The sequence below is a fragment of the Eubalaena glacialis genome, chromosome 11, assembly GCF_028564815.1.
Source record: "Eubalaena glacialis isolate mEubGla1 chromosome 11, mEubGla1.1.hap2.+ XY, whole genome shotgun sequence".
Classification (NCBI taxonomy): Eukaryota; Metazoa; Chordata; class Mammalia; order Artiodactyla; family Balaenidae; genus Eubalaena; species Eubalaena glacialis.
Window position 1 is genome coordinate 64,040,807 of NC_083726.1, and position 22,269 is coordinate 64,063,075.

The 22,269-nt window shown below is 38.3% G+C and overlaps 1 protein-coding gene across 3 annotated transcripts in view; it reads left to right on the forward strand.

Annotated features, from left to right (window-relative positions):
• The first annotated feature begins 274 nt into the window (after positions 1 to 274).
• The window catches only part of TFCP2 (transcription factor CP2), a 49,914-nt gene continuing 27,919 nt past the window's right edge, over positions 275 to 22,269 (forward strand). For 2 of the 3 annotated variants that reach the window (XM_061205062.1, XM_061205064.1), the window contains exon 1: positions 596 to 851. In XM_061205062.1, the coding sequence (XP_061061045.1) occupies positions 730 to 851 (122 nt within the window). In that variant the 5' untranslated portion in view covers positions 596 to 729. Of the gene's footprint in view, positions 317 to 595; positions 852 to 22,269 lie in introns of those variants that run through there. The other variant, XM_061205063.1, reaches the window with a different exon arrangement.

The window sequence follows — 22,269 nt, forward strand, 5'->3', positions numbered from 1 at the left end:
AGGGCGCCATGATTGGTTGGCGCTGGGGCGGTGGGCGGTGGAGGAGCCTGGCGAGTCTGGGATTCAAGCCGGTGCTAGGCTTTCTCCACCCATGCTTGGAGGCCGTCGGGGGCTGCAGAGGGCGGGGAGTCGACTCAGCGGAAACCTGGATTTGGTTCTAAGAGCCGTGGGATTGAGAAGGGGTGACCGGAAGTGATTTTGGGACTGACCGGAAGCGAGGCCTGGAGGGGAAAAGGAGACTGGTTCCCGGGAGGGAGGGGAGTTTCCCGCAGAAAGGGGCGGGGGAAAAGGTGCGAAAGCGGCGTGGGCGCGCGGGGTAGGTAGTGGGTCGCTGCTGCTGGTCTGTTTGGAAAGCAGCGAGTGACCACCACGAGTTCAAGGGGAGACCCCAAAGAGTGGGAGTGCGAGGAGTCCAGGGTTGCCTTTGGTCAGTCTGGAAGAGTGAAGCCAAAAGACCCTCGCGCGGCTCCAGAGAGCTGGGCGGGGGTGGGGGTGGGGGTGGGGGTAGGGATTTTGGAAGTCAGGGCAGCCAAGAGCGAGGAGACAAGGGTGCGGGAGATCAGTTGTGTGGGCAGTGCGGGTGGGGCTTGGGGGCGGCTGGTGAGTACTGCGGGGGAGATCTTGGTTTGGAGTTTTCTACAGTCTTGCAGTCTTGCCCCCGTTGGGTAGAATCACACTGCTCGCCTTTGTACAAGAAACGGTGTCTCCTGGGGCAAGGAAGGAGCCAGGATGGCCTGGGCTCTGAAGCTGCCTCTGGCCGATGAGGTGATTGAATCCGGGCTGGTGCAGGACTTTGATGCTAGTCTATCCGGGATCGGCCAGGAACTGGGTGCTGGTGCCTATAGCATGAGGTGAGTGAGATTTTCCTAGACCCTGCACCTTCTGAATAACAAAGGCAGGATAGAGAATAAGGGGGGAAAAGAGAGAGAGGTGTATAGAGTTAGAGAAGCTCTCGGTGGTTAGAGAAAACGAACTTGTTTCTTTTGTTGTTTTGAGTAGTGAGTATTGCGGTAGAAAGGGAAAAAGAGATTACAGGCAGTGTCAAGAAGAATAGCCCTTGATTAGCAACCAGATGAATGTTGAGAGGCTTTTGTGCCAGTGTGGGTGACTTGGAGACTGTTGGTGTGTGTGCACGTGTGGATAGGTTGCACTGGACTTGTGTGAAGAAGAGGCCACATTGAACATGTGAGAGATGTTTAGGGAGTTGGGGCTTAATGATGAATGTTGGTTGACTGCTTATTGGGAGGAAATGTGAAACCTTTAATGAAGAAGTCCACACATCTGTATCTTAACCTGCTTTCAGGCTTTACTCAATCAATTCTAGGGTTTCTAACTTTTGAAACATAAGCTGCGAAATGAAAAAGTGTCAAAAAGAACTTTTAGATGCTTCTAGACCGTCATGTATCAAGCCAAATGTTGATAAGAAATAAAAATCTCCTTTGAAAGCAACATAACCTCCCATGTAATATATTTGCATGTGTTAGCTACTTCATTCCCCCAGTGTAGTTTGTTTCATTTACAAGATGTGCAAGAGCCATGTCTAGAAATGTTGAAACATCTGCTTCTTAATGTTTGATGGAATATAATTGGGTTTCCAGATGCATTGTAAGGCTTAATCTAAATGAGTCAAAGAGACTTTAGATTTTAGCACTTTAATTAGGTTTATGAGTTTATAGTGGGAGGATGCCTTTTATGGGGAAAAAGGACAAATTTTGCGTTCTGTTAGTGAGCTCCTTTGAGAGTTATAAAAGTGAACTTCCTTTCGTTAACTCTGCTAAGCCAAAGTGGAATTTCCTCACTGAAGTAAAATTATGAATTAGAACTTAATACTTCATCTTCAAGAATCTTTGCTTATAGTTAAAATAATAAAGGCTATCCTTGAATGCATATTTTAGTGATTTTCAGGGAAATTTGAGTTCTATCATGCAGTGCTCTTAGCCTTGAGAAATTTAACTCTAATTTTGTCTGTCCTTGTTTACATAAGTCTTACCATAAAAACAGAGATTAACTTGGTCTGAAAGTAAATGTCCTGACCCTGAGCTTGCACGTCAGTATGTGACATAATAGTTGACAATTTATGCTGTTGTTCATGTAAAGATTACTACCGCAAAAAGTTTCGTTTTGTCTAGGTTATCAGAGTTAAGAATGGAGATAATCAAATGTAACAGTACTTGTTATAAAAATAGTCTGACATCAACAAACACTTGGGTATCAACTATGTGCTCTCTCTACCATGCAACTTTACATTTATGAGTGCTTTCCTATTCATATCCTGAGTGGTCCTCACAAGTATTAGTAGAATGGCTTGCATATTTACACATTTGGAATTTTTTTCCAAGATCAAATCAAAGAGTTTTCAAACATCACTTTATGTTTTCTCAACAGCGCAATGTGCAAAAATTTTTTTCTTTTTTTTTTTCTTTGCTCTCTTTCACCTTGCTCTTTTTCATGCACTTTACTGCTGTCATGATTCTCTTGTCTCTTACATTTAATCATTTGCATTAATTTGTGTTAATTAGATATTAAGTTAGTTCTCAAACTTTAGTGTTTATGAGAGTCATCTGGAAACTTATAAAAAATAGTTTACAGCGTCCCATCTTTGGTGATTGTCTGGGGCACAGACGAGAAATCTAATTTTTAAAAAAAATAAATTTATTTTATTTTTGGCTGCATTGGGTCTTCGTTGCTGCACGTGGGCTTTCTCTAGTTGTGGCGAGCGGGGGCTACTCTCCGTTGCGGTGTGCAGGCTTCTCATTGAGGTGGCTTCTCTTGTTGTGGAGCATGAGCTCTAGGTGCATGGACTTCAGGAGTTGTGTTTCGCGGGCTCAGTAGTTGTGGCTTGCAGGCTCTAGAGCGCAGGCTCAGTAGTTGTGGCGCACGCTCTTAGTTGTTCCGCGGCATGTAGGATCTTCCTGGACCGGGGCTCAAACCCACGTCTCTTGCATTGGCAGGCGGATTCCCAACCACCGCGCCACAAGGGAAGCCCTGATTTTTTAAAAACAAATTCTTAGATGATTTTGATGCACATAGTCCAGGGACCACATTTTGAGAAACACTGATTGGAGGAGTTTTTATACTCAAAGACAAGGATTCTTTGCTCTCCCTGTTTCTTTTTTTAACTAAACCTGTGATTACTTTTCCTAAACCTTTGTTAGGGAAAATTTTCTCTTTGACAGCAATTTGTTTTGTAAAATATTTTCCCTAACGTATTTGTTTTACCTTGATTTGCTTACTTCTACTGCATCTTATAATGGTTTTGCTTCACATCTATTGGTTTATATTTTATAAAAATTCATCTTAGCTGGATTTCTGTTTTTGATTCTTGATCTGCCATTGCATTCAGTGATTGTATTCTTTTCATAAGTGGTCCTTTAATAGTCTCCTTACTTTTTTCCTTATGTTTTAATACATGGCACAAACTTTATATTTAAAAGAAGGAAATTCCATGAAAACATGCTGAGTGAAAGAAGCCAGTCACAAAAGACTACATATGATTTCATTTTTTTAAGGTTGAGGTGGAATTCATATTATGTAAAGTTAACCATTTTAAAGTGAACAATTCCGTGGCATTTAGTATGTTCACAGTGTTGCACAACCACCACCTCTATCTAGTTCCAAAACATTTTCATCACCCCAAAAGAAAGCCCTATACCCGTTAAGCAATTGCTCCCCATTTCTCCCTCCCTTCCCTCCTTGGTACCCACTAATATGCGTTCTGTCTCTATGCATTTACCTATTCTGGATTTCACATAAATGGAATCATATAATGTGTGCCTTTTTGTGTCTGGCTTCTTTCACTGAGCATAATGTTTCCAGGGTTCATCCATGTTGTAGCATGTATCAATACTAAAGTAATTTGTTCCTTTTTATGGCTGAATAATATGCCATCGTATGTATATATCACAATTTGTTTAACCATTCATCCACTGATGGACGACTATTACAAATAATGCTAACATAGCACTATGTTTATAAAGAAAATGTTTATAAACATTTGTGTTCAAGTTTCTGTGTAGACATTTTTTAATTGTAGTATAATTGACGCATAGCATTGTATTAGTTTCAGGTGTACAACATAATGATTCCACGTTCGTATATGAAATGATCACCACAATAAGCCTAGTTAACATTCATTACCATACGTAGTTACAAAATTTTTTTTTCTTACGATGTGAACTTTTAAGTTTTAGTCTCTTAGCAGCTTTTTTTTTTTTTTTTTTTTTAGAAAGTGGTTTCTTTTATTTATTTATTTATTTATTTATTTATGGCTGTGTTGGGTCTTCGTTTCTGTGCAAGGACTTTCTCTAGTTGCGGCAAGTGGGGGCCACTCTTCATCGCGGTGCGCGGGCCTCTCACTATCGCGGCCTCTCTTGTTGCAGAGCACAGGCTCCAGACGCGCAGGCTCAGTAATTGTGGCTCACGGGCTTAGTTGCTCCGCGGCATGTGGGATCTTCCCATACCAGGGCTCGAACCCGTGTCCCCTGCACTGGCAGGCAGATTCTCAACCACTGCGCCACCAGGGAAGCCCTCTTAGCAGCTTTAAAATATGCAATACAATATTGTTAACTATATTCACCATGCTGTACTAGACGTATGTTTTCATTTCTTTGGGGTGTATACCTAGGATTGGAATTTTTGAGCCATGTGGTAATGCTACACTTAACTTTTTTTATTTTATGTAACTTAAAGAGTTTTTTTTGTTTGTTTGTTTTTAAAGAGCAGTTTTAGGATCATAGCAATATTGAGAGGAAGGTATAGAAATTTACCATATACCCCCAGGCTCTACACATGCATAGCCTCCCCTGTTATCAACATCTTCCACCAGAGTGGTACACACTCTGTACCTACATTGTTGAACCTACATTGGCACAGCATAATCACCCAAAGTCCATAGTTTATCTTAGGGTTCACTCTTGGTATTGAATGTTCTGTAGGTTTGGACAAATATATGATGACATGTATCCATCAATGCAGTATCATTCAAAGTATTTTCACTGCCCTAAAAATCCTCTGTGCTCTGCTGATTCATTTCACCCACCACTACCCCAACCCCTTGCTACCATTGATCTTTCTATTGTCTCTATAGTTTTGCCTTTCTGGAATGTCATATAACTGAAATCATACAGTATGTAGCCCTTTTCATGTTGGCTTCTTTCACTTAGTAATATGCATTTGACGTTCCTCCATGTCTTTTTCATGGCTTGATAGCTCATTTCTTTTTTTTTTTTTAGCACTGAATAATATATCATTGTCTGTATGTATCAGAGTTTATCCATTCACCACTGAAGGACATCTTTTTTTCTTTTAACAAATTTCTTTATTTTATTTATTTTTGGCTGCATCAGGTCTTCGTTGCTGCGCGCGGGCTTCCTCTAGTTGGCAGCGAGTGGGGGCTACTCTTCGTTGCAGTGTGCGGGCTTTTCATTGCAGTGGCTTCTCTTGTTGCGGAGCATGGGCTCTAGGCGCATGGGCTTCAGTAGTTGTGGCGTGCGGGCTCAGTAGTTGTGGCTCACGGGCTCTAGAGCCCAGGCTCAGTAGTTGTGGCGCACAGGCTTAGTTGCTCCGTGGCATGTGGGATCTTCCCGGACCAGGGCTTGAAGCCATGTCCCCTGCATTGGCAGGTGGATTCTTAACCACTGCGCCACCAGGGAAACCCTGAAGGACATCTTGGTTGCTTCCAAGTTTTGGCATTATAAATAAAGCTGTTATAAACATCTCTGTGCAGATTTTTGTGTGCAGATAGTTTTCATCTTCTTTGGGTAAATACCAAGAAATGGCATTGCTGGATCATATGGTATGAGTATGTTTAGTTTTGTAAAAAACTGCCAAACTGTCCTCCAAAGTGGCTGTACCATTTTGCATTCCTACCAGCAATGAGTGAGAGTTCCTTTGTTACTCCACATCTTGTCAGGATGTGGTGGTGTCACTGTTCTGGATTTTGGCCTTTGTAAAAGGTGTGTAGTGTATGCTTAACTTTTTCAAGAACTGCCAAGCAGTTTTACACAGCAGCTGAACCATGTTACATTCTCACCAGCAATGTACAAGGGTTCATACTTCTCTATATCCTTACCAACATTTGTTGTTTTCTGTTTTTTATTAAAGTCATCCTAGTGAGTGTGAAGTAGTATCTGTTATTATTTGTTCTACATTTCCTTGATGACCGTGATGTTGACATCTTTTCATCTGCTTGTTGGCCATTTGTATATCTTCTTTGGAGAAGTGTCTCTTCAAGTCCTTTGCCCGGTTTTAAATTGGATTGTTGTCCTTTTGTTGTTGAGCTGTAAGAGTTTTTTATATATTCTGGTTACTAGATCATTATCAGATGTATGGTTTGTAGATACTTTCTCCCATTCTGTAGGTTGTCTTTTCACATTCTTGATAATGTCCTTTGTTTGATTCACAAAGGTGTTTAATTTTGATGAAGTTCAATTTATCTATTCTTTTTGTTGCTTGTGCTTTTGATGTCAACTCTAAGAATCTATTGCCAAATTCAAGTCATGGTGATTTACCCTGTGGTTTCTCCTAAGAGTTTATAGTGTAAGCTCTTATGTTTAGGTCATTGACCCATTTTGAGTTAATTTTTGTATCTAAAGTGAGATAGGGTTCCAGCATCATTTGTTTGTATGTGGATATCCAGTTGTCCCAGCCGTATGTTCGTTTCCCATTGAATGTTCTTTGTAGCCTCATTGAAAATCAGTTGGCCATACATGTAAAGATTTATTTGTGGACTCTGTTCTGTTCCATTGGTTGATATGTCTATTTTGCCAGTACCACACTGTTTTGATACCATAGCTTTGTAATAAGCTCTGAAATTGGGAAACGTGATTCCTCGTATTTTGTTTTTCTTTTCCAATATTGTTTTTTGCTGTTTAGGGCCTCTTGTAGTTCCATACAAATTTGAGGGTAAGCTTTTCTGTTTCTGCAAAACAGATCATTGGAATTTTGATAGGGATTTCATTGAATCTGTAAATAGCTTTGGGAGTATTGCCATCTTAACAATATTGAGTTTATCAGTCCATGAACATGGGATGTGTTTCCATTTATTTAGGTCATCTTTAATTTCTTTAAGCAGTGTTTTGTAGTTTTCAATGTACAAGTCTTTCACATCCTTGGTTAAATTTATTCCTACGTATTTTATTCTTTTGGATGTTATTGGGACTGCTTTTTTCACTTAGCATAGTGTCTTCAAGGTTTTGCTCAGTGTTTGTTTCATAAAACGGTGTTAAATTTTGTCCAGTGCCTTTTCTATTGAGATGATTGTGTGGGGTATTGCACTGAGTGATTTCCTTATCTGAACTACCCTTACATTCCTGGGATAAATCCCATTTGGTCATAGTTTAGAATCATTTTAATGTGCTGTTGGATTCAGTTTGCTAATATTTTGTTGAGGATTTTGTTTCTTTATTCATAAGGGATATTGGTCTGTAGTGTTCTTTTCTTGTATCTTTTTCTGGCTTTGGTATTAGGATAATGGTGTTAAGCCTTTATTTACTTATTTATTTTTTTAAAGTTTATTTATTTATTTATTTGGCTGTGTTGGGTCTTTTGTTGCTGTGTGTAGGCTTTCTCTAGTTGCGGTGAGCAGGGGCTACTCTTTGTTGTGCGCAGGCTTCTCATTGCAGTGGCTTCTCTTGTTGTGGAGCACGGGCTCTAGGCACACGGGCCTCAGTAGTCGTGGCACACAGGCTCAGTAGTTGTGGCTCACGGGGTCTAGAGTGCAGGCTCAGTAGTTGTGGCGCACGAGCTTCATTGCTCCGTAGCATGTGGGATCTTCCCGGACCAGGGATTGAACCCGTGTCCGTTGCAATGGCAGACAGATTCTTAACCACTCTGCCACCAGGGAAGTCTGGTGTTAATTCTTTAAATGTTTGGTAGAATTTACCAATGAAGTCATCTGGTCCTAGACTTTTCTTTGTTGAGAGGTTTTTTATTATTGATTCCATTGCTTGTTAATAGGTCTCTTGAGATCTTTAAATTTCTTCTTGAGTCAGTTTTGGTACTTTGTGTGTTTCTAGAAATCTGTTTTATCTAGATTATCTAATTTGTGTGTATATAATTATTCATAGTGTTCTCTTATAATCCTTTCATTTCTACAAGGTTGGTAGTAATATCCCACTTTCATTTCTGATTTTATTTATGTGTATCTTCTCTCTTTTTTTCCTTGGACAGTGTAGCTAAAAGTTTTTCAATTTTGTTTATCTTTTTAAAGAACTGACTTTTGGTTTTGATCCTCTGCTATTTTAAAAAAAAATATTTATTTATTTACTTATTTGGCTGTGTTGGGTCTTAGTTGTGGCACGCGGGATCCTCGTTGAGGCATGCGGCATCTTTCGTTGTGGTGTGTGGGTTCCAGAGCGCACAGGCTCAGTAGTTGCAGTGTGTGGGCTCTCTAGTTGTGGTGTGCGGGCTCTAGAGTGTACAGGCTCAGTAGTTGTGGCACATGGGCTTAGTTGCCCCGCAGCATGTGGGATCTTAATTCCCCAACCAGGGATCAAACCCGCGTTCCTTGCATTGGAAGGCGGATTCTCAACCACTGGAACACCAGGGAAGTCCCCTCTACTATTTTTTAAATTCTCTATTTTTTCCTGCTCATCTTTGTTATTTCCTTCTTTCTGCTAGTTTTGGATTTAGTTTGCTCTTTTTCTAGTCCCTTAAGATGTAAAGTTAGTTTATTTGATTTGAGGTCTTTCTTCCTTTTTTGTGTGGGCATTTACAGCTATAAAATTCCCCTTAAGTACTGCTTTCACTGTGTCCCATAAGTTTTAGTATGTTGTGATTTCATTTTCATTTGTCTCAAAGTATTTTTAAATTTCCCTAGTGATTTCTTCTTTCATCCATTGGTTGTTGAAGAGCGAGCTTAAAAAAAAAAAAAAAACTGAGCTAATTTCCATGTATTTGCAAAATTTCCAGCTTTCCTTATTTTACTGATTTCTAGCTTCCGTTGTGGTCAGAGAAGATAGTTTGTATGATTTTGATCTTTTCAAACTTACTGAAAATTGGTTTATGGCCTAACATGTGGTCTCTCCTGGAGAATGTTTTATGTGTCCTTGAGAAGATAATATATTCTGCTGTTGTTGGGTGGAGTGTTCTGTATATGTCTGTTAGGTCTGGTTGGTTTATAGTGTTGTTCAAATCCTTTGTTACCTTATTGATATTCTGTCCAGATGTCCCACTCATTATTTAAAGTAGGGTATGAAGTCCTCAATGGTAGAAATGTCTATTTATCTCTTCAATTCTATCAGTGTTTTAGATTCTTATTTTGGGGGGCTCTGTTGTTTGGGTGTGTACATGTTTATAGTTATTCTATCTTCTTGATAAATTGGCCTTTTAAATCAATATAAAATGTCTTGGGAATTCCCTGGTGGTGCAGTGGATTAGACTCCGCGCGCTCCCAATGCAGGGGGCCTGGGTTCGATCCCTGGTCAGGGAACTAGATCCCACATGCACGCCGCAACTGAGAGTTCGCATGCCTCAACTAAGGAGTCCGCCTGCTGCAACTAAGACCCAGCGCAACCAAATAAATAAATAAATATTAAAAAAAAAAAAATGTCTTTTGTGTGTCTCTCTTTTTTTTTCTTTGTGTCTCTTGTAACAATTTAAGACTTAAGTTCTATTTTGTCTGATACTTGTATAGTCACTCCAGCTCTCTTTTGTTTACTATTTGCATGGAATATTTTCTTTCATTATTTTTTTCATTTTCACCCTATTGTGTGTTGTATCTAAAGTGAGTCTTTCATTTCTCCAAAGAAGATATACAGATTGCCAACAAACACATGAAAGAATGCTCAACATCATTAATCATTAGAGAAATGCAAATCAAAACTACAATGAGATATCATCTCACACTGGTCAGAATGGCCATCATCAAAAAATCTAGAAACAATAAATGCTGGAGAGGGTGTGGAGAAAAGGGAACACTCTTGCACTGTTGGTGGGAATGTAAATTGATACAGCCACTATGGAGAACAGTATGGAGGTTCCATAAAAAACTAAAAATAGAACTACCATATGACCCAGCAATTCCACTACTGGGCATATACCCTGAGAAAACCATAATTCAAAAAGAGTCATGTACCAGAATGTTCATTGCAGCTCTATTTACAATAGCCAGGACATGGAAGCAACCTAAGTGTCCATCATCGGATGAATGGATAAAGAAGATGTGGCACATATATACAGTGGAATATTACTCAGCCATAAAAAGAAACAAAATTGAGTTATTTGTAGTGAGGTGGATGGACCTAGAGTCTGTCATACAGAGTGAAGTAAGTCAGAAAGAGAAAAACAAATACAGTATGCTAACACATATATATGGAATCTAAGGAAAAAAAAAAAGGTCATGAAGAACCTAGTGGCAAGACGGGAATAAAGATACAGACCTACTAGAGAATGGACTTGAGGATATGGGGAGGGGGAAGGGTAAGCTGTGACAAAGTGAGAGAGTGGCATGGACATATATACACTACCAAACGTAAAATAGATAGCTAGTGGGAAGCAACCACATAGCACAGGAAGATCAGCTCGGTGCTTTGTGACCACCTAGAGGTGTGGGATAGGGAGGGTGGGAGGGAGGGAGATGCAAGAGGGAGGAGGTATGGGAACATATGTATATGTATAACTGATTCACTTTGTTATAAAGCAGAAACTAACACACCATTGTAAAACAATTATATTCCAATAAAGATGTTAAAAAAAAATAGAGTCTTTGTAAGCAGCATGTAGTTGGCCTTTTTTTTCTTACATCTTTTCTGCCAATCTGTGTCTTTAATTGGTCAGTTAACCCATTTGTACTTAAAGTGATTAGTGATAATGAAGGACTTATTTCTGCCATTGATAGTTTTCTATATGTCATATCTTTTTTTAAATAAATTTATTTATTTATTTATTTTTGGCTGTGTTGGGTCTTCGTTTCTGTGCGAGGGCTTTCTCCAGTTGCGGCGAGCGGGGGCCACTCTTATCGCGGTGCGCGGGCCTCTCACTGTCGTGTCCTCTCCCGTTGTGGAGCACAGGCTCCAGACGCACAGGCTCAGTAGTTGTGGCTCATGGGCCCAGTTGCTCCGCGGCATGTGGGATCTTCCCAGACCAGGGCTTGAACCCGTGTCCCCTGCATTGGCAGGCGGATTCTCAACCACTGCGCCACCAGAGAAGCCCTATGTCATATCTTTTTTTGTTTCTCAATTCCTCCAATATGGCCTTCTTTTGTGTTTGATTTTTTTGTATTGTACCATTTTGTTTCCCTCTTCATTTTCTTTTTTGTATATTTTTAAAGTTGCTTTCTTAGTGATTACGCTGGGGATTACAGTTAATATCTTGAGTTTATAGCAGTCTAATTTGAAATGATGCCAACTTCATGAGCATACATTAAACTACATTTATTGTGATCATTTTGCAGTATATATGAATATCAAATCATTATGTTGTATACCTGAAACTAATATAATGTTGTATGTCAGTTATATCTCAATTAATAAAAAAGAGCATACATTAACTCCATTTCCCCTCTTTATGTTGTTATTGTCACAAATTACATCTTTATGCATCATGTACCTGTTACTGTAGATTTATAATTATTATTTTATGCATTTGTCTTTTAAATCATATAAGAAACAGAAAGAGGAGTTACATACCATAAATACAGTATACTATCTTGTGTATTTATCTATATAACCTTTGTAATGATCTTTTTTAATATATGAAATCATTAAATTTAATTTTTATTTTATATTGGGGTACGGTTGATTTACAGTGTTGTACAGCAAAGTAGTTCAGTTATACATATACATATATCCCTTCTTTTTCAGATTCTTTCCCATATAGGTTATTACAGAATATTGAGTAGAGTTCTCTGTGCTATACAGTAGGTCCTTGCTGATTATCTGTTTTATATATAGTAGTGTATATATGTTAATCTGAAACTCCTAATTTATCCCTCCCCCCACCTTTCCCCTTTGGTAACCATAAGTTTGTTTTTGAAGTCTGGGAGTCTGTTTCTGTTTTGTAAATAAGTTCATTTGTGTCATCTTTCTAGATATCATATGATATTTGTCTTTCTCTGTCTGACTTACTTTACTTAGTATGGTAATCCCTAGGTCCATTCATGTTGCTGCAAATGGCATTATTTCATTCTTTATTATGGCTGAGTAATATTCCATTGTATATATGTACCACGTCTTCTTTAACCATTTCTCTGTTGCTTCCATGTCCTGGCTATTGTAAATAGTGCTGCAATGAACATTAGGGTGCATGTATCTTTTTGAATTATGGTTTCCTCTGGATATATGCCCAGGAGTAGGATTTCTGGATCACGTGATAGTTCTATTTTTAGATTTTTTTAGGAACCTCCATAGTGTTCTCCATAGTGATTGTACCAATTTACATTCCCACCAACAGTGTAGGAGGGTTCCCTTTTCTCCACACCCTCTCCAGCATTTATTGTTTGTAGACTTTTGATGATATAATGATCTTTATTTTTTTGTATGACTTTGAGTTACCATGTAGTATTCTTTCGTTTTAGCCTTTCCCTTTCATTTCCCTTTAGCATTTCTTATAGGGCAGGTGAACTGGTGATGAATTCCCCTAGCTTTTGTTGAGGAATGTCTTGATTTCTCTTTTATTTTAGAATTCTTTTTTTAAAAAAAAACATTTCCCACATATGGCTATTTATTTATTTATTGGGTCTTTGTTGCTGCATTGGGTCTTTGTTGCTGCATGCGAGCTTTCTCTAGTTGTGGCGAGCGGGGGTTACTCTTCATTGTGGTGTGCGGGCTTCTCATTGCGGTGGCTTCTCTTGTTGCGGAGCATGGGCTCTAGGTGCACGGGCTTCAGTAGTTGTGGCATGTGGGCTCAGTAGTTGTGGCTCACAGGCTGTAGAGTGCAGGCTCAGCAGTTGTGGTGCACGGGCTTAGTTGGTCCGCAGCATGTGGGATCTTCCCAGACCAGGGCTCAAACCTCTGTCCCCTGCACAGGTGGATTGGCAGGTGGATTCTTAACCACTGCACCACCAGGGAAGTCCTATTTTAGAATTTTCGGTTGATAGTTTTTACCTTCAGCACTTTAAATGTATCATCCCTGGCCTTCTGGCCTCTATGGTTTCTGATGAGATATTGGCTGTTAATCTCATTGAGGGTCCCTCACATATGATGAGTTACTTCCTTTCTGTTGCTTTGAATATTCTCTTTGATTTTCACCAGTTTGAATATAATGCATCTTGGTGTGGAATTCTTTGGATTTTTCCTATTGAAGTTTGTGGAGCTTCTTGGATGTGTAGATTCATGTCTTTCATCTATTTGGACTGTTTTTGATGATTTTTTCTTTAATTTTTTTTTTTTTTTTTTTTTTTTGCGTCTTTTCTTCCTGGGACTCCCAGAATATGTGTGTTGGTATATATGATGGTGTACCATAGGCCCTTTACACTCTATTCATTTTTCTTTGTCTTTGTTTCTTTTTTGGTCATGCCACATGGCATACAAAATCCTAGTTCCCCAACCAGGGATTGAACCTGCACCCTCTGCAGTGGGAGCATGGAGTCTTAACCACTGGACTGCCAGGGAAGTCCCTCTTCATTCTTTTTTTTTAAATTTATTTAATTTTATTTAATTTTTATTATTTTAAAAATATTTATTTATTTATTTTGGTTGCACTGGGTCTTAGTTGTGGCATGTGGGATCTTTTAGCTGCAACATGCAGACTTCTTAGCTGCAGCATGCAGGCTCTTAGTTGCTGCACGTGGACTTCTTAGTTGCAACATGCGGACTTCTTAGTTGCGGCATGCGAACTCCTAGTTGCAGCGTGCATGCGGGATCTAGTTCCCCAACCAGGGATCAAACCCGGGTCCCCTGCATTGGGAGCGTGGAGTCTTACCCACTGGGCCACCAGGGAAGTCCCTTCATTTTTCTTTGTGCTCCTCAGCCTGAGTAATTTCTTTCTTTCTTTTTTTTTTTTTAAAGCAGAGTCTCAAAGAGATATTTATACACCCATGTTCATGACAGCACTATTCACAATAGCCAAATATCAGAAGTTACCCAAGGGTCCATCAACAGACGAATGGATAAACAAAATGTGATATGTACACACTACTATATATAAAATAGATAACTAATAAGGACCTACTGTATAGCACAGGGAACTCTACTCAATACTCTATAATTCAGCCTGAGTAATTTCAATTTTCCTGTCTTCAAGTTCATTAACTCTTTCTTCTGCCTGGTTGAATCAGATGTTGAACCCCTCTAGTGAATTTTTAATTCCAGCTATTGTACTTTTTTGTACAGAATTTCTGTTTGGTTCCTTTTTATACTTCCTGTCTTTCTGTTGCTGTTCTGTACTTATTCATACATTGTTCTCCTGGTTTCCTTTAGTTATTTGTCCATGGTTTCCTTCAGCTCTTTGAGCATGTTAAAGACAGTTAACTTAAATCTTTGTCTAGTAAGTCTAGTGTCTGGGCTTGTTAGAGGATGGTTTCAGTCAATTTCTTTTTTCCTGTGAATAGGCTGTATTTTCCTTTGTCTTTGTATGCCTCGTAATTTTTTCTTAATTGAAGTATAGTTAAGTCCCTGTGTTACGCAGTAAATCCTTGTTGCTTATCTATTTTATTTATAGTAGTTTGTATCTGTTAATCGCATACTCCTAATTTATCCCTCCTTACTCCGTTTACCCTTTGCTAACCATGAGTTTGTTTTCTATGTCTATGAGTCTGTTTCTGTTTTGCCTATAGATTCATTTGTATTTTTTTTTTTAGATTCCACATGTAAGTGATATCGTATAATATTTGTCTTTCTCTGTCTGATTTACTTCACTTAGTATAATTTTCTCCAGGTTCATCCATGTAGCTGCAAATGGCAATACTTAATTCTTTTTTATGATTGAGTAGTATTCCATTTTGTGTGTGTGTGTGTGTGTGTGTGTGTATCTACATATATCACATCTTCTTAAACCAATCATTCGTTGATGTGTACTTGGGTCCTTTCCATGTCTTGGCTATTGTAAATAGTGCTGCATGTATCTTTTCAAATTATAGTTTTTGTCTTTTCTGGATATATGCCCAGGAGCAGGATTGCTGGATCTTACGGTAGCTCTATTTTTAGTTTTTTGAGGAAGTTCCATAATGTTTTCCACAGTGGCTGCACCATTTACATTCCCACCAACAGTGTAGGAGGGTTCCTTTTTGTCCATACCCTCTCCAGCATTTACTGTTTGTAGACTTTTTGATGATAGCCATTCTGACTGGTGTGAGGTGATACCTCATTGTGGTTTTGATTTTCATATCTCTAATAATTAGCAACATTGAGTATTTTTTCATGTGCTTGTATGCTTTGTAATTTTTTGTTGAGAACTGGACATTTTGAGTATTGTAATGTGGTAACTCTGGAAATCAGATTCTACTCCCTTCTTAGAGATTACTGTCATTACTGGATGAAAGCTGCAGTTGTCTCTAAGTTTAGTGACTCTTCCAAACTAGTTTTGCAAAGACTGTATTCCTTGCTGTATATGGTCACTGAAGTCTCTTCTGTTATCTCCACCCCGTCAGTGACTTGACAGAGATTTCCTTAAATGCCTGGATCCAATAAGAAAAGACAAGGAAAAAAGAGAGTGTTCTCTTTTTTTGAATCTCTTCATCTCACTTTGTTAGGGAAGCCACTTCAGCCATGGGGGTTGAAACAATGGTGAGCCTCTTTGCCAGCTCCTCAGCAATCAAAAGCAGTGATCAAGACACATAACATTGGGAGTTCCCTGGTGGCCTAGTGGTTAGGATTCTGGGCTTTCACTGCTGTAGCCTGGGTTCAGTTCCTGGTTGGGGAACTGAGATCCCGCAAGCTTTGTAGTGTGGCCAAAGAAAAAAAGAAGGAAAGAAAGAAAGACACATAACCTTTATTTTTGGAGGGCAAGATCCCTATTGCCCACCCTAGCACCAGCAAGCTGCAACAGGATCTTGGACTGTTGTTCCCACTGCTGCCTCCCATGGGACTGGGAGCTGGAGGATGATAGGTGCTATGCCAAATGCTGAAATTAAATAAAATTTACCAGCCTCTTTCTTCATCAGGCCCTCCCTTGGATGCTGAAAGTGTTGGACTAGATTCCAGAGTTTCAAAGTAATTACTTTAAGCATTTCTTGCCAGCTCAATAGTTCTTTTGGTGAAAGGACCAATTCCTAGAGCTTCCTACTCTGCTATCTTCAATGACCTCTGTCCTTAATCTACAATAGCCTTTTAATTGGTCCAACCCTGCTTTTAACTCTGCACTCACCACCCCCCACCCAGTCTGTTGTCTACACTGAAACCTTTGTGTGTGGGTATTTTGTTCATTTAAATAAAAAATAATTTCAGACTTGTGGAAGATTTGCAAAAATAGTCTGAAGAATTTCTGCATACCCTTTACCCAGATTCCTTAAATGTTAACTTTTACTAAGTTTGCTTTATCTTTCTGCCTATCTCTTTTCAGACACCTAGAATTATTCTTTTTCTGAACTATTAAAGAGTAAGTTGCAGATATGATGCCCCTTAACACCTAAATACTTCGGTGTGCCTTTTTTTGAAACAAGAAATTCTCTTAATGCAACCACAGTACAATGATCAAAATCAGGAACTCGACACTGACACAATACCATTATCGAGCTATGGAACTTATTCACATTTCGCTAGTCATCTCAGTAAAGTCCTTTATAGCAGAAGAATTTCCAAGATCATGTGTTGATTCAGTTGACATGTCTTTCTTGGCCTTTAATCTAGAATAGTTCCTGAGTCTTTCTTTGTATTTTCATGGCATCGACAATTTGATGAATACAGGCCAGTTATTTTTTAGAATATCCCTCACTTTGGATTTGTTGTTTTCTCATGATTAAATTTAGTTAATGCACTTTGGGTAGTAATACCTAAGAAGTGATGCTGAATTCTTCTCTGTGTATCATATTAGGATGCACATGCTATTGATTGGTTCCATTACTGTCAATGTTAACTTTGGCCATTTAGTGAAAGTGGCATATGCCAGTTTTCTCCCTTGTAAATTTGTCTTTTGTAATTGATAAGTATCTTGTGGGGAGATACTTTGAGACTATGTAAATATCCTATTACTTTTCAAACTTTTACCTATCAATTTTAGTGTTTATTGATGATTCTTGCCCTAATCAGTTATCATTATGATGGTTGCTAATAGATGATTTTCTAATTATGTCCTTCCTTCTAAATTTGTTAGTTGGCTTTCTACTATATGAAAGAGCTTTTCCAGATACGTGCATCCCTATCTTCATAGCAGCACTATTTACAATAGCCAAGACATGGAAACAACCTAAATGTCCATCAATAAAGGAATGGATAAAGAAGATGTCATATACATATACAATGGAGTATTACTCAGCAATAAAAAAGAATGAAATAATGCCATTTGCAGCAACATGGATGGACCTAGAGATTATCATACTAAGCAAAGTAAGTCAGAAAGAGAAAGACAAATACCATATGATATCACTTATATGTAGAATCTAAAATACAACACAAATGAACATATCTACGAAACAGAAATAGACTCACAGACATAGAGAACAGACTCGTGGTTGCCAAGGGGGAGAGGGAGGTGGGGGAGGGAAGTATTGGGAGTTTGGGATTAGCAGATGTAAACTATTATATATAGGATGGGGGAACTGTATTCAATGTTCAGTGATAAACCATAATGGAAAAGAATATGAAAAAGAATTTATATATATATATATATATATATAACTGAATCACTTTTTTAAAAAAAGAGCTTTTCCTCCTTATTTATTTTTATCAGTGTAGCCTCATAGATTCTTACTTTATTCAAAAGATTGCAGTCTTTTACTATCACTGTGTATTTTGATCAGTTGTTCCAGATTTGGCCAGAGGAACCCCTTCAGGCTGGTTCCACACAGCGGCCTGTAAAAATTAAAGTCTTCTTAATGCCTTTTGTCCTAACATAACTATCAATAGCACCCTCCTTCACTCACCAAAGTGTCCCTGTTTGAGTGATAAATTATATGATTATCTTACTTAAAATGTAAACCAGATCACGTTACTTTTCTCTTGGAAACGCTCCAGTGATTTTGCATCTCACTTTGAATAAAAGCTTCAGTTCTGGCACTGCTCCACATGTGGTGCCTCTGTGACCATCTTGTCCATATCTACCCTTCTCCTTGCTGCTGACCCCAGCCACATCTAGCCTTCTTTCGGTTCCTCAAATGCTATGCACACTCCCACCTCAGGGCCTTTGTATTTGCTGTAACTCTTCCTGGGATAGTCTTCTACATTCCTCACTTCCTTTAGGTTTCTGCCTAAATGTCACTTTATCAGAGAGACCTTCTCTAACTACCTTCACATAAAATAGCAAGCATCTCCTTCCCCTCACACCAGCACTCTGCCTTCTCTGTTCTTCTTTATCTTTTCCGCAATATTTGATGTGTTATTCATTTGTTTGCCTCTTTCCCCAACTAGAATAAATGTTCCTTGAAGGCAGAGACTTTGTTCTGTTCTCTGCTATATCCCTAGTACCTTAGAAGAGTGTCTAGTAAATAGTTTGTGCTGATTTGTTGAGTGAATGAACTGAACTCACTCTCACTCTGTTTTGTTTCAAAGGCAAGTACAATAGTGTAGCAGTTTCTGAGGCAACTGTTTCTCTCCATTCACACTGATTTTTGTTCTTTTTTGGTGTTTTTTTTTTGCTGTGCTACTTTTTCAGTACTGTTTACTTTCATTTTTTTCCCCTTCAGCTGTCACCTATCCATCTTCCAAAGCTTCATCTTTTTGTCCTGAGTTGATCAGTTGTTACTAACTGTTCCTTTTCTTTCCCTTTCATTCCGAGTCTCTTATGATGGACAGATGAAATTCCTCCCTTTGTCACAAAATTTATCCACTACTTTTAAAAAAAATGGCACCACTGTAAAAATATAAAGAAATGAGTAAGAATGTTTAACTCCAAATTCAGGATACTGTTGCCTCTGAGAGTTGAAGGGGGCTATAACTGAGGAAGTATACAGAGGGCTTTAACTGTTAATGCACTATTTCTTAAGCTGAGTGGAGTATACACAGGTATTTGTTATATATATATTTTTTAACCTTTTTATATGTCTGAAATACTGCATAATAAATTTAAGGAAAAAAGTCTCTACTACATGATCTATTGCTGGCTAGCTTTCTTCATCTTTAAAATTGTCCTATCCCATTTGTTGTTTTGTTACTAAAGGTCTATAGATGTTTCTTTTTTTTTAATAAATTTATTTATTTTATTTATTTATTTTTGGCTGTGTTGGGTCTTCATTGCTGCATGTGGGCTTTCTCTAGTTGTGGGAGCGGGGGCTACTCTTTGTTGTGGTGCGTGGGTTTCTCATTGTGGTGGCTTCTCTTGTTGTGGAGCATGGGCTCTAGGTGTGAGGGCTTCAGTAGTTGTGGCTCACAGGCTCTAGAGCACAGGCTCAGTAGTTGTGGCGCACGGGCTTAGTTGCTCTGTGGCGTGTGGGATCTTCCCGGAGCAGGGCTCGAACCCGTATCCCCTGCATTGGCAGGCGGATTCTCAACCACTGCACCACCAGGGAAGCCCCTATAAATGTTTCTTTGCTTTCTTAGTTTTCTTGCCCTCTTATAATTCTTATGGAAGATGACCTGCAATCCAATAATGTTGCCATTCCTTACTTATCCTACTTTATTACCTTCTTTTTCTTTTTTCCACCTCCTCCTATCCTGCCCTCATTCTTTATCTGCCTTGTTGGCAGTAGTTTCCAGTTGTAGCTGGTAGTTGACTCTCACTATGCATCATCAGGCTAGAATCTGGGAGAAAAATTCATTTGGGACTTTGGATACACAAATCAGTGTTCTGATTTTTATTTCACCACTAGTTCATGTTTGGTATGCACAGCAATTGCTGGTTGATTCAGTTAGTCACTAAGCAAATTTTTATTCACCCATTCAACAAATATTTGAGTGCCTCCTACATGCTAGGTTTTGTACAGCTTGATTCTGTAGCTTTGAGTCTATCATATGCTCCCTTATGCAGGTGCTGTGTCTAGTGCTATGGTGATTAAAAGACAAATCAAGCAGGTTCTTGTTCTCTATTTGCTTACAATTTGGTAGAGAAGATAAGACTTGTATATAAATATGTATGATGCAGGCTAGAAATTGGTATGCCAAAAACACTTATAAAGTGCTATAGGAGTTAAGAACATAGAAATACTATTTCTACCTTCTGAAGGTGGTATCTCAAGAGTAAGATTTGGTCATGCAAAGTTAGAGACTCTATTCCAGGCAGAGGGATTGTAGGAATAATGGAATTGCTGGATTATGAAGTTTGTGCATCTTCATAAAAAATAATACTAAATTGTTTTTCCTGGTATACTTTGAGTTTAGGTGTTTTGGTTGTTCTGTATCCTAGCCAATATTTAGTCAGTATTTTAATTTTTGTCAATCTAGTGGGTGTGGATTTTACTGTGGTTTTAATTTGTATTTTCCTGATTTCTTGTGAGTCTGAGCACCTTTTCATATGTTATGTTATTTATGTTGTCTCCTGAGAAGTAAGTATTCAAGTTTTCATTTGTGGAGAGCAGAGGGGTTGGTCTTTTTTATATTAATTTATAGGAATTGAAAATATATTTTGGATCCTCATCTATTGTCATTTATGTGTATAGCTGGTATCTTCTCCCAGTTTATGGCTTATCATTTCATTTTATGTGTCACTGGTTCCAAAGTTCTTAATTTAGTGTATTATAATTTATCAATCTTCTCCTTTCTGGTATATGACTTTAATGTCTAAGAAATTCTTCCCTACACTAAGGCCATAGAATTATTCTTTTCTATTGTCTTCTAAAAGTTTTACATTTTTGCTTTTCACACTTAAATCTTTAATCCACTTAGCTTTTTGTTTTTGTTTGTGTTTTTTTTTTTTTTGAGTGCACCATGCAGCTTGTGGGATCTTAGTTCCCCAACCAGGGATTGAATCCAGGCCATGGCAGTGAAAGAGCCAAGTCCTAACCACTGGACCTCTAGGGAACTCCCAGAATTGGTTTTTTTAGTTGAATTTTGTATTGGGTATTGTTAAGGATCCAATTTCATTTTTCCCCATATAGATATCCAGTTTTTCCAACATTGTTAATTAAAAAGTCAGTCCTTTTTTCACTGACCAGTGATATCAGCTCTGTCATAAATCAAATTTTTGTATATGTGGTGTCAGTTTATGGGTTCTGTATTCTGTTATATAGTTTAATGTGTCTATCTGAGTCCATACTATTCTGTCTTAATTACTGAAAACTTTGAAATAATATTTGATATCTGACAGGGTAAATCTCTTATGTTTTTTCTTCTTAAGGAGTATCTTGGCTATTCTTGGTTTTGTTAATTGATAAAATTTTAGAATCAACTTGTCAAGTTGAATCCATTGGGATATTGAGTGGGATTGAATCTACAGATCAGTTTGGGAAAAATTGACATCTTTATAATATTCAGTCTTTCAGTCCTTGAACATGATATAACTCTCTATTTAGGACTTACCTGAATATTTCATAAATTTGTCCCTACTTTCATTACTGATTCAGATTCTCATTATTTCTTACCCAGACTGTTGCCTTAGCTTTAAACTGATCTCCCTATCTTTTGTCTCCTTTTTCCAAGAGGCAGCCTAGTATAGTGAGATCTGGAACTAGATTTAGGAGTATGAATTCTGGTTCTATCAGGATTGGACAAGTTCCTTAACCTCTGTTGCTTTAATTTAAAATAGAAATAATAATAATAGTACCCACCTCATGAGGTTCTTATGAAAATTAAATGAGTTAACATACATATTATAAAATAATTAGGACAGTGTTAGGCAAACAGTAAATGCTCAATAAATGCTAGCTGTTATTATTGCTGTGATTTAAATTCTAGTAGTCTAACTCCAGTGCCTACACTCTTAATTCCTATACTTTACCGAAAGGAAGATGAGTTCAAGATACATTTTTCAGATAAAAATTCATAGGACTTGTTAATGGGCATGAAGATCAGGGAAAAGTATCAATCTAGGATGCCTTCAAGGGTTCTAGTTTGAGCATTCTGATGAATAGTTTGCCATCCAGTACAAGGGTGGGAGGAATAGGGGGAGGGGAGGTAGACTGGGCAGGTTTGGAGGAAGATTGAGAGTTCTCTTTTGGACCTGGCCCATTTGATATCCTTGAGAGACATTGAAGAGGCAACATTAGACAGGTATTTAAATATGGAATTTGGAGTTCAAAATAGAAGTCTGGACCTAGTAGATATGTTTGGGAGTCATAGGAATAATTTATTATTTAAGTGTATGGGA